Below are 12500 nucleotides of genomic sequence, written 5' to 3'. Positions count from 1 at the left end.
CGCTCGGGACACTTCCTCCGAGGTCTGGCAGGAGGGTCTTGGCGGCGTCCTCAGTCTTCAGGGGCGGCCACTGCTTTGGCCACAACATCTGTGGGAGGGAAGTCAAGGTGGAGTGAGAGGATGATAAAATGCTCATAAATATTAACATTATTACTAAATATTATAACTTAATATTACGGGACATATCTTATTTGTTTATTTTAGTGATTTTCAGAACATTTTTCAGGCATTTCCCAGCCATTTTTTTCCTGGCCATTTTCTCGAACTACGTTTTTCAACACCAACCTACACGCACACGCGCGCACACACACACACACACACACACACACACACACACACACACACACACACACACACACACACACACACACACACACACACACACACACACACACACACACCCCACTTACACATCCATCCACACACCCACCCACACACATACACAGCACACCATAACACAGCATAGGAGGCTATTCATTATGTACATGGCCAAATAGGGTTACCTGGAAATCCTATACTGGCAGGTGCGCACAGAGGTCGACTGGCCGAGAGTGGAGTCAGTAAGTCAACTCAACACTTTACCTACTTTTTTAACCTACCACGGACGCGCTCTTAACTTATTAAAGACGTTTTGTGTGTGTGTGTGTGTGTGTGTGACAATCTTCAAAAAGAATACGTACAGGGAAAGGACAAGGAACTGGTTGAGTATACTGGTGGTGTTGGTGCAGTGTACTGGGGGTATAATGGCGGTCTGGAAGTGTGGTGGTGGTGGTGGTGGTGGTGGTGGTGGTGTTAAGAGCGCTAACTGCCCTCCATAACCCATCACTCACGCTTCCTACAGAGAGCACATAAAAACTTGGCGTAGCAGCGAGGTACGTAAGTGAATTGATCGAATCGCGCTGGCGGGCTGGAGAGAAACCATAATCACCGCTGGATGTGAAAGCTTTTGGCAGTCCTGGAGTCGTTGGTTGTGAGTGAGTGTGTGTGTGCACGCGGCCGGCAGGGGAAAGAGAGGAGAGGAGGAGGAGGAGGATGAGGATGAGGAGGAGGAGGAGGAGGAGGAGGAGGAGGAGGAGCACCAGGAGGAGGAGGAGCACTGCTATGCCCTAACCCTCTTGCAGTTGAGCGTTGCATCAGTGATAGGGGGAAGTGGTTCATTACATGACATTGATTCCTCTAAGTGTGTGTGTGTGTGTGTGTGTGTGTGTGTGTGTGTGTGTGTGTGTGTGTGTGATGAACGGGCCAGCTCACACCGTCACCTCGAAAATTAGTGGGTGGGGCTGCCCGCTGGCTCGCCGTGGTCCCCCGGACATGGCGAGGGGTCGGGGGGCGTTCCGTGGATCGGTAGAGTCAACATTGAACCTTGGCCGCTTGAGTGCTTAATGCCAGCTCTTGTTTTCCATAAAGTTGTATGACGTCAGGATTGAGTATTATTTATTAACCGTCGCGGGGAAAAAATGAGAAATCGATTCCGTCACGCTCGTGCCTGTGCTATCATTACTGTTTGTATTTATACTGATGGAGGCGACGAGTATAAGTGACGGTGAGGTGAGAGTGTTGAGGGCGGCGCTCGGTTGGTTTGTCACGAGGCGCACCTGGTAATAGGTCGTGGTGAGTCTCAGTGAGCATAAAATGGATTCCCGGAGAGCGTGCTTGTCGCTCCGGTGGCCAGCCGCGGGGAACGAGCAGGAGGGAACAGTGCCAGCGGGTCAGCTTGACATGATACGGGAGGAGATGAGGGGAAGAGGTGGCACAGGGCCATACAGAAAGGGAGAAAAGGGTGCGGGAGATATTACGACGGGGTGGGGGACGCGGGGCGGTGGGGGCGGGTAGGGGGAGCTGGCAGCACGGTCCCGCCAGCCAACCACCACCATAAACCAAAATGTCTGCGCTATAACTTGGGGGCTACGATCCCCGCGCAAATAAAAGGCGAAGGAAGACGGCTCGAAGACAAATAAAAGGGACCGTAACGCTGCCATAAATCAGCTGCCTCAACAAATTGAGATTGGCACGGCGCCTCTTGGAATTTCAAAGCAGGTAATAAGGCCTCTGATTGGCCCTCCTGTGACCGGGAATATGATCCAAGAGGTCTGATTGGTCGCCGCTGACCGGGGCCTCGCATCACGAATTGACCAATAAGATTACAAATGACTCTTCCACCAAGGGTTATGAAAGATATGGACTGCTTTGTTTGGTGATTTGGAGCGCCGGGATATAATAAATCTGTTTTATTGCTCAATTTTGTTGTAGGACATCTGAGACTCCACCATTTTCTCCCGAGATGGTGGAATAAGATCTCTTTGTCTTGGCCGTGGTGCCTCGCACTGGGGGGAAGAGGGCGAGGGGAGGGGGACAGGGAGCCGTAAAGGGGAAGGGAGGAAGGGAGGAATGGAGGAGAAAGAGGAGGAAGAGAAGGAAGAGAAATACGAAGAGGAGTAGAAGGAAGAGGAGAAGGTCAGTTTTAGAGATACCTTTTCTCTTATTCTTGAGGAAAATAAATTACCCCTATTGAAATTCGACAATTTAAGAGGTCCCTGAGGCCCTGTTCTCCTGCATGTGTAATATCGCCGAGTACTGAGGCTCGAGACGGATGGTTCTTTCTGTCTCCCTCTCCTGTTCCTCCTTCTCCTTCTCTTCCTTCCTTCCTTCCTTCCTTCCTTCCTTCCTTCCTCCCTCCCTCCCTCCCTCCCTTCCTTCCTTCCCACTGCTCTTAAGGCCTGCTCCCTCTGCTTGTGGTCTTCTCTCCCATCTTTCTCTCGTCCCCTTCTCCAACATCACCCCTTCCTCGAGGCTGGTGGAGGTATTGACAAGCTTGTGTCATTTCCTATCAGTAGTAGTAGTAGTAATAGTAGTAGTAGTAGTAGTAGTAGAAGTAGTTTTGTTATTGTCGTAATATGGCTAGTGATAGTAAATGACAGACATAGCCATCTTATAAGAACTTCTTTGGACCACTTACATTGGTATACAGAGGGTCGGTGTTGTACTGGGTTCTCTGTCGCTTCAGGTCATCCTCGTGGTGGCCGTTCATGTCACGATGCTCGTCTGGAACAAAAGAAGAAAAGAATAAAATATCACAACTGCGTAGACTGAAAACTTTGGGGGTACAGGAAAGACATCATCTTATACTTCTCTCAGCGCGCTTCCCTCCCTCCTTTCCTGCCTGTCTCTCTCTCTCCCTCCTTTCTAAAGTGACTCTGTGCACCAGTTCATTCGATGTGACACGAGCCAAGCCATTTTAAACCCGTAATAATTCATCTTGTATGCTGTAATCGGCTTAATCCCTCGCTTCTGGGTTCCCGTAATGGCTTTTGATGGACTTGGAGTGTTTTCAACGAGGGGGAGAAGCACGCGCCCATCACACGACCATCAGGGTGGGTTTGCTCTGGCGGTCGAGGGTGAAATTCGACCTTACGGGGGAGCGTGGCTGCGCGCTTTCTTGTTCCTGAGTATTGTCGCAGCTCTGGTATTGTTATGATATATCTGACTCCCGATTTGTGGGTCTCACGACGTCATTTTATGTTGATTTATCTGTTCTAAGCTTAAGTGCATTCACGCAACCCGCCAGAAACAAAGGATCGTAGCTGCGATTCAATTGAAAGCGACTGTAAAAAGCGAAAGGAAAAGTGATTGTTCGCGATGTAACAATGGCGCGGCCCTGCACTGCACGCGACGCCCCGCCAAGGTCACGGCAGCAGGGTACTCGTGGCATCGTCAGCAGTAGGCAGTCCCTCCGTCATGTGATTCAACGCCACACTCCTTTCAAAACCAGAACGCGATGACACATTACCACATTCCCTCCACAATGCCCCGCCCTGCTTCCCTCATCTCCACCACCACCACCACCACCACCACCACCACCATTACAGCAACATCCTCAAATCACCGCAACTCCGCCACATACTCATCCCATCAGGCCTACCACTAAAGTAATCCATCAAAACACCACAACACCACCACAGCACTCCCCTAACACACCAGTCCCAGCCAATTGCTGTCACCAAAGCCAACACTCCTCCGACTTAACCCTCCCTGTTTCCCTCCCTGTCTCCCTCCCTCCCGACGCCCCCCCCTTCCTGCCTGCCTGCCTCTTCCCGAGTGAATCACTAATCAAAATGATAATCATCTCACAAAGGGGGAGAGATTAGAAACAGGAGCTCTTGGTAAATGTCACAGAGGACCCGAGGGAGCCGCGTCACGAGCCATGCCGGAAAATGGATCATCGCCTCCACTATTTGATTATATTTGGGGTGACTCGGGGTGACTCGGGTGACTCTGGGTGGCTCTGAATGACTGGGTAACTGTGGGCAACTTTGGATGACTCTGGGTGACTTTGGGTGATTCGAAATGACTCAGGCTAAGTCAGGATAACTATGGATAACTTTGTGATGATTTTAGCTGATTCTAGGTGACTCTAGATAACTGGCACAACTCTCACGTGGCTTACCATGACTCGAGATAACTCTGGATAACTTAAGATTACGTAGGATGATTAAAAGTGACTCAGGCTGACTTGGATAACTATAACAAAAGTCAGGATAACCTTTGCGTGACTTACTTTAACGCTAGATAACTCAGAATGATTTATGATGACTGAAGGTATATGGTGATGACTCAGGGATGACTCGAGGTGATCTAAGGTGATTGGCAGCGACTCAAGACAGACTTCAGATGACTCAGCGTGTCTTGCCGTGACTTGGGTGGTGATTTATGGCGGTGATTCAGAGTGAGTTGTGATGATTCCTGGTGATTCACACTGACTGCTGATGACTCTTGATGACCGATCGCCTTCTCTTTCATTCTTTCCCCCCTTTCTTCCTTTTCCTTGCTTAATCTTTCTTTCATAAATCCTCTACCACAGAAAAGGGAGCTTTCATAACATTATACACGTCTTCTCTCCCTATTTCTTCCTACAATACTCTCCTTTAACTGTGCGTAGGAGAGCTGGGATAAGTGAGGGAGACCACGGCACCAAGGTTCGTATTCTGAAACACATCTCCGCTGCACCTCTACTACTCTCAAAAGTTACAATGGTTTTCAAATGTGTTTTTTACTGTTCTAATAACAGATTAACAAGATTTCTACATTATTAATAGGCAAAACACTCTTGAAAACCTGGCTAAGCCTCTCTGTGGCCTTGGAAAACAGTCGTGGTGAGAGAGCAAAGCGTTTCAGAATACAAGCCCAAGACAGCGCTGTAGGTGGCCGAAACCTTACCTCGGCCACAGCGCTCCCCGACGACGCTAATCTATTCCCTTTGATAATTAACTGGCTGGCGGAAGATGATCTAATTCTGAAAGGTAATAAAAAGTTTCCTGCAACTTTTAGAATGAAGGATAGCGAGTCTGTGGGGTGAAAGGAGGAGCGGGATGGAGGGGCAGGGGATAAAGAAGGAAGGTCAGAGGGAGGGAAGGGAGGCTGGAGGGTAGCGGAGAGGGATGCAAAGATAGGTTGGAGGGAGTGTCGGGAGGATTGGAAGAGTCTGGAGGGTTGAGAGAAAGAGAGGAGAGGGAAAAGGAGGGAGAAATGTAATGGATGGATGAATAAGGGTGCGTATTATTCCCATATTCAGAACTGTTGCGTATGATTTCATGTCACTGTATGTAAAGACAGTGTACATAACTTGTAGAACACTTTCCCCTTTCGTTATCTTCTAATTCTTCCTCTCGTTCGTAGCATCGTCGTTTAAAAAGAAAAAAAGCTCAAAATATTTCCATTCCTTTCTTCTACGCTTTATTTTTCCCCCCTCTTCTTCCGTCCCTTTCTCAGTTTTTCCACTCAATCCTTCCCCTTCTCCTTTGTCCCTTTCAAAACACTTTCATTCCTTTCCTCTACTTGGTTCCCTCTTCTTTCCTCCTTCCCTTTCTCGGTTCCCCTTCTCATTCCTTTCCCTTCTTCTCCCTTCTTCTTTCCTCACTTCCTTCTTTCCTTATTTTTATTATTTTTTTTTTCGTTTAACGCCATAAACAACAACTCGAGATCAATATTAGCATTATTTTTTTCCTTCACGATTCAAACAAAATAATAATTCTTCTCTTTGTATGTTTGAATTATTTTTTTTGCTTCAGAAGTGCTTATCTTGCAAGACTTGAGGCTGAGAGATGGCTAGGAGGAGGAGGAGGAGGAGGAGGAGGAGGAGGAGGAGGAGGAGGAGAGTACAGTAAGAGAGAAAAAAAAGGAGGTAAAGAAAAAAGAAATGAAAAATGAAAAGCGCGTAAGAGCGATTGAGGGTAAACAAGAAGAGAGAAAAGGAGGAGAGAAAGGTAAAGAAGAGAAGAAGAAAATGTGGAGATGAAACAAGAACAAGGAGGAAAAGAGGAAAGTACAATTTGAGGCAGAGAGGAAGGAAAAGAGAGAAGAAAGTACAGTAGGAAAGACGAAAAGTAGAGAAGAGAGAGAGAAGGAAAGTACATGGAGAGGAGGAGGAGGAGGAGGAGGAGGAGAAGAAAGTACAAGAAGAGGAGAGAGGAAAAGCGAAGTTGTAAGAGCGTATAATGAAAAAAATAAACAAAGGAATGTATTTGGCAGTAACTCCATTGTATGTATAGGGAAGGAAGGCGCGACTAACTCCCATGGCACCCTACAAGGTTCCCTCCCTCGCTATTATTATGTACGTCGTTTACCTGATGATTCTCTCTCTCTCTCTCTCTCTCTCTCTCTCTCTCTTCATCCCCTATCTCTTTACCCTGCTATTCTCCACCCCTTTATTTTCATCTCTTCTCTCCCTCCCTCCCTCTTTCAGGTCTCTCTTCCTCTTAACAGCTTCCCTTCCCTGTGTGTGTGTGTGTGTGTGTGTGTGTCCTTCCCTCCCGCCACCCTTCCCTCATCTCCCTCCCTTCTTCCCTCCTGCCCTCCCTCCTTCCCTCCCCTTGCTGACATAGAGCTCATATTGTCATGAAACATATTGTGAGCCGTTCCGATGGCTGCTCCGCTTCAATGCCCCGCCTCACTACTGACATCTATCGGCGGGGGACGGAACCCTGAGAAACAATGAACATGGAAGGGCACGGGGGCATAAATAGAAATTCGAATGTTTCCCTAACAATCAAGAGGGACTCCGTGTGTGATCATATGTCTCTCTCTCTCTCTCTCTCTCTCTCTCTCTCTCTCTCTCTCTCTCTCTCTCTCTCTCTCTCTCTCTCTCTCTCTCTCTCTCTCTCTCTCTCTCTAATTCTCCTCTGATATCTCCACAAAAATATCATGAGACTGACTCTTCCTGAACATTTTCTTTTCCTTCTTTCTTTTCCTTTCTTTCCGTCTTCGCTGGATTTTCTTTCGGCGCTCGTGTTTTTAAGCGGATTGAAGCGGCTTGCGATGCGGTAGTGAATGGTGGCTTTCTCTCTCTCTCTCTCTCTCTCTCTCTCTCGTCCTTATGGGTTTCCCTCCAGCTATTTACAACGAGGGAGAAATTGACGTCTCGTGTCGCCGTCTTCAAAGTCTCTCGTCATTTCGTCTATTTGGGAAATGATTTAACAGGGAGCTGGAGTAAACGGGGAGCTGGAGGAACAATGTCGTGGTGGTGGTGGTGGTGGTGGTATGTACGGAGAAAGCATATAGCGTTAATTTGTGGTGTTTGATAAAGTGGTCGTTTGTGTGATAGTGTGATGATTGGCGTGAGTGGTTAGTGAATGTGCTGGCAAGAGATCTGACGTCTTATTCTGCTACAAAATGTTGTCCCCCTAAAAAAAAGCAATATCTGTCAGCGACCTCTATCTATTGCATCATTATTTTTTTTTTTATCTTAGTGGAGTTCGTAGGTCCATTTATCAATTTCTGTTCGATTTATAGCCATGGCATGCACTAGAATTAATTATTGCATCTTTATTTTTTATTTTATTTGTTTTACTTTATTCTATTTATTCATTTATTATTATTTTTTTTTTATCTTTGCGGAGTTCCTCATAAAAAAAAAAAAAAAAAAATTGACAAGTCTATATGTTTATTTCCATTTGATTTAAAACCCCTTCCCTGCGAGCTATATGCAACATTATCCGACACTATAAAACAATGTATACAATCTACGTAAGCGTCTGTAAGAAAGAAAGAAACTACAGCGATAGGTTTTGCAATTTCCAGCCAGTATAATGATAAGAGGTGGCTGTAGAACAAGAAGAAACGTCTCACTATGGCTAATGATTAAGGAAGGATGCTGCCATGAAATTCACTAGACCTTATGAAACTGCTAAGAACAATTCACTCAGTAGATACAAGGAATAAGTCCATAGTATCTTGTTCATAGCTGAGGGTGAAGGAGTTGCTTGACGTAGTTGTGTATTGTATTTTTCTCCCTTCTTTGCCCTTGGTTCCTCCCGTCCACCGCGCCTCCTGCCTGTCTCTGTCACTGATACGGCGTGTTCATCTTTATTTTCTTCTTCTCATTCATCTTCCAGTGCTTTTAAGTTTTTATAATATCCTTGCGGCGGACTTAGCTAGGATTCTCTCTCTCTCTCTCTCTCTCTCTCTCTCTCTCTCTCTCTCTCTGCCATTGATTATTTCGGGGCGCGGATTGCGGATCGAAGGCGGGCAAAGGGCGGCCACTCTCACCATAATAAAGGTCGATTATGACACTGTATAACCGTCCAAATAAAGGCGAGGGGACGGAGAGAGAGAGAGAGAGAGAGAGAGAGAGAGAGAGAGAGAGAGAGAGAGAGAGAGAGAGAGAGAGAGAGAGAGAGAGAGAGAGAGAGAGAGAGACCGACAGAAATTCCAAGAAACAAAAATAAAGTTTAAAAGATGAAAGCGAAAAACCGTAAAAATGGAAAGGAGGTATAAAAAAGAAGAAAAAAAGTTAGGAGACGAGAGGAGAAGGAAGGAAGGAGAGAAGGCCAAGAAGTGCCAAGGAAGAAGGATGCTGAAGTCCTTCATCAGCAGGTCGGAGGGAGAACTTGGCAGGAGACACAGGAGGGGACTTATGACCGAAGGAGGACGGGCAGGGAGGAAGGAAGGGAGGAAGGGAGGGAGGGAGGGAAGGAAAGGAGAAAAGGAGGGAGGGGAAGTGAGAGGGGGTGGTCAGAGGTGAAGACATGGATGGGGTCAAGAGAATAAGAAGGGATGCAGGAAGTCGGAGTATGGATAAGAGAGATCAAAGAAAATGGAGGAAAAGGATAAATGTATAAGGAAAAGAATGAAAGGATGTGTTGGATGGATGGGGACATGAGAGAGAGAGAGAGAGAGAGAGAGAGAGAGAGAGAGAGAGAGAGAGAGAGAGAGAGAGAGAGAGAGAGAGAGAGAGAGAGAGAGAGAGAGAGAACGGCTACTGAAACATCTAAGTTATGCCTTTCTTACGTGAATGAAAATTGTCGTTGCTTTTTTTCTCTCTCTTTTCCTTCAACCCTTTCTACCTTCCTCCATCCATACATCAATTCTTCTCTCCATCTTTTCCTCCCTCTATCTTTCCCTCCATCATCTACTTCCTCCATCCCTCATTCCATCTATCGTTTCTTCCTTCCTTCGAACTAAACCTCACTAACAATTATATACAATTTCACTCTTGTTTTCTGGAGTCTTGATTTTACCGTAGAATGTATCTTTGTTCAATCATGTAATTCATAAGTGGATGTCTGCTTGCCTGTGCGTCTTTCTGGTTGTTTGTTTATTTGTCTGTGTTTCTCTCTCTCTCTCTCTCTCTCTCTCTCTCTCTCTCTCTCTCTCTCTCTCTCTCTCTCTCTCTCTCTCTCTCTCTCTCTCTCTCTCTCTCTCTCTCTCTCTCTCTCTCATTCTTTCTGTCATTCTCTGTCTCATGAAGTCGATTGTTTCTAGTCACACTTCCTCTTTTATCGGGAAACTTCTCAACCAGTGTGACTATTTTTAACTACCACGATTATCTTCTTCTTCTCCTCCTCCTTCTTCTTCTTCTTCTTCTTCTTCTTCTTCTTCTTCTTCTTCTTCTTCTTCTTCTTCTTCTTCTTCTTCTTCTTCTTCTTCTTCTTCTTCTTCTTCTTCTTCTTCCTGTTCTTCTCTTGTGCTCTTATTTCCTCCTCCACTTCCTCGTTCTCCTCATCCTCATCATCATTATCGTCTCTTCTCTCTTCTTCCAGTAATTAGGGGACTGGAGAGAAGTATTTTCTTCTCCCTTACCCTCCCTCCCCTTTTTTTCCCTCCTCCCTCCATCAGATCTTCTCCTACTCCCTTTTTACTTCTCTCCATCCATTACACGACATTCTTTTCCTCTCTCTCTCTCTCTCTCTCTCTCTCTCTCTCTCTCTCTCTCTCTCTCTCTCTCTCTCTCTCTCTCTCTGCGCTTCCTTTACCTCGTTTCTTACATTCTATCTCCCTTGAGTTATTTCCTTTCACTTCTGTCTCGTCTCGTGTCGTCTCTCTCTCTCTCTCTCTCTCTCTCTCTCTCTCTCTCTCTCTCTCTCTCTCTCTCTCTCTCTCTCTCTCTCTCTCTCATACTCAAGCAGGTGATACCAACAGCTTCTTCTCCTCCTCCGCCTTCTCCTCCTCCTCCTCCTCGTCGTCCTCCTCCTTCTCTCCCCTCATCATGGGCGTAGAGAAGCCAAGATGGTCCGTCAGATAAAGAGAAGCTTGATGGACCGAATGGGGGAGTGACGGTAGAATCCTAGCATCAAGATCAGACATTCACGGGATAGCGAGATTGTGTACTGGTGGTGGCGGTTGGATGGGAGCTTGAGTGTTTGCATTTCAGTGACTGTAGTTCGTTGTTGCTGGTTTAGATGTCTCAGTGTTGGCATGGAGGTTTGGTTAATGACTCTGCTTCATGTACAGTCTATGTGGGTCTTGTACACTGTAGGTTTAAAGCAGTTGCAAGCTTCATGGTAGACAGAGAACGATTTAGATCAATCAGAGTGTAAGGCTGGTTGCTTTACGGCTGGCTGACTCGCTGGCTTAATAGGAAGTAATTGCAGGAAAGGAGGAAAATGATGAGGAGAAGGGTACTTGAAAATATTGTCGAGTGAAATGTGCAGAAACAAGTAATAAAAACAAGTATTATAATGTCTGACTGACTGGCTACGTGGTCAAACGGGCTAGATTATATTTAACTGACTGCATGGTTGGTATGGCTTCACTGACTGACTGTACTCGTACTTACTGAGTGGCTAACTGACTGACTAAACTGAGTACTTGACTAGGTAAGTGAGTGGCTAACTCATTTAGCTGATTGGAAAGCTTCTGGTTAAGTGACTGACTGACGGAGCTGACTGAATGAATTAACTGTTTGGCTGGCTAAGTGAATGCCTGACTGATTTCTGACTAACTGATATGACTTAATGGGTGACACAATGGCTTAGTTCACCGGGGAAAGACTAGTGAAGTGCCTTTCCTTCAACCCAGTAGATAGACTCACCAGTACTAGGGCGTGACTGACTTTGTGACTGTCCGACTGTCTGATATGCTGCCTAGTGATTGGCGAAGACTGGCTGAGTGGCTAAACTGACTGACTCGCTGGCTCGCCCCTTGACGGGATGGCGAAGCTGATTTAATCTATCTTCGCAAGGTCTTTTTTTTTTTTTCTTGTAAATATAATAAAAACAAAAAAAAATGTAAACGAGAAAAGACTTAGAAGTTCAAGACGCTTTACGTTGAGTCTGGAAATTTAATTCTGACTTATCTTTGACCTCGTGTCCCTCCCACCCCCTAATTTTCTTCCTTCGTTTTCCTCGTCTTCGTTTTCCTGATTCTCTTAAGTAGTAGTAGTAGTAGTAGTAGCAGTAGCAGTAGAAGTCGTAGTAGTAGTAGTAGTAGTAGTAGTAGTAGTAGTAGTAGTAGTAGTAGTAATAGTAGTAGGTATGAAGTGACGGGCGAAAACAACCGTGACCTAACTTAAACCTAACCAAATCTAACCTAACCTAACACTGAACGGATTTATTTGTATATTTCAACAATACAATGCAACCTCCGGAGAGTTTTGTATGTATTTTACTTCGCTTGTCATCACACTCAATAGTCAGGCAGTGAACAGATACAACACGAACAGGAAGACAGACAGCTGGACACACACACACACACACACACACACACACACACACACACACACACACACATACACCGTGGAGAATAGCGGGGGGGGTGTGGTGTGGGGCGCGAAAATAAGGGAAAATAATGGAAATAAGAGGTGGGGGAAGGGAGGGTCCGGAAGAAAGGGAGAGAGAGGGGGAGAGAGTGAGAGTGAGAGTGGACTGGTCAGGGCGGGCGAGCTGCTGACGTCTTCATCCTCATCCCCTCCCTCCCTCCCTCCCTCCCTCCCTCCCTCCCTCCCTCTTCTCTCTTTTCCTCTCTCCCTCCCTGCTACCCTCCCTCCTTATATCCTTCCCTTCTTCTCCCCTCTTGACGACTTCATCTTCCTTTTCAGCCTCTCGTTTTGATGCTTCTTTCCTTCCCTTTCTCCACGTCTACTTCTTTTCCTTTCTTTACCATACCTGTTCTTTCTATTCCCCTCTTTCTAAATCACAGCCTTACAATCTCTCCTCCTGCCTACTTCATTTTTTCTTATCGTTTTTTTTTCTCTTCGTTCACTTCGTCTACCTATCCTTCTGCTTTTC

At 46.2% G+C, this 12500-nt stretch overlaps 1 protein-coding gene and 1 long non-coding RNA gene across 18 annotated transcripts in view; one reads left to right on the top strand and one right to left on the bottom strand.

The window, feature by feature from the left end:
• The window catches only part of LOC135107002 (uncharacterized), a 184482-nt gene that overhangs the window by 16668 nt on the left and 155314 nt on the right, over positions 1 to 12500 (top strand). The window lies entirely within an intron of this gene.
• Positions 1 to 12500, bottom strand: part of LOC135107000 (paired box protein Pax-5-like) — a 169956-nt gene that overhangs the window by 9090 nt on the left and 148366 nt on the right. For all 17 annotated transcript variants that reach the window (XM_064016522.1, XM_064016509.1, XM_064016521.1 and 14 more), the window contains 2 exons: positions 2957 to 3042; positions 1 to 88 (listed from right to left, as the gene is read on the bottom strand). The exon at positions 1 to 88 is cut by the window's left edge and continues 19 nt beyond it. In XM_064016522.1, the coding sequence (XP_063872592.1) occupies positions 1 to 88; positions 2957 to 3042 (174 nt within the window). The remainder of the gene's footprint in view (positions 89 to 2956; positions 3043 to 12500) is intronic.

The sequence above is a fragment of the Scylla paramamosain genome, chromosome 14, assembly GCF_035594125.1.
Source record: "Scylla paramamosain isolate STU-SP2022 chromosome 14, ASM3559412v1, whole genome shotgun sequence".
Lineage (NCBI taxonomy): Eukaryota > Metazoa > Arthropoda > Malacostraca > Decapoda > Portunidae > Scylla > Scylla paramamosain.
This window is presented reverse-complemented; position numbering and strand designations above follow the sequence as displayed.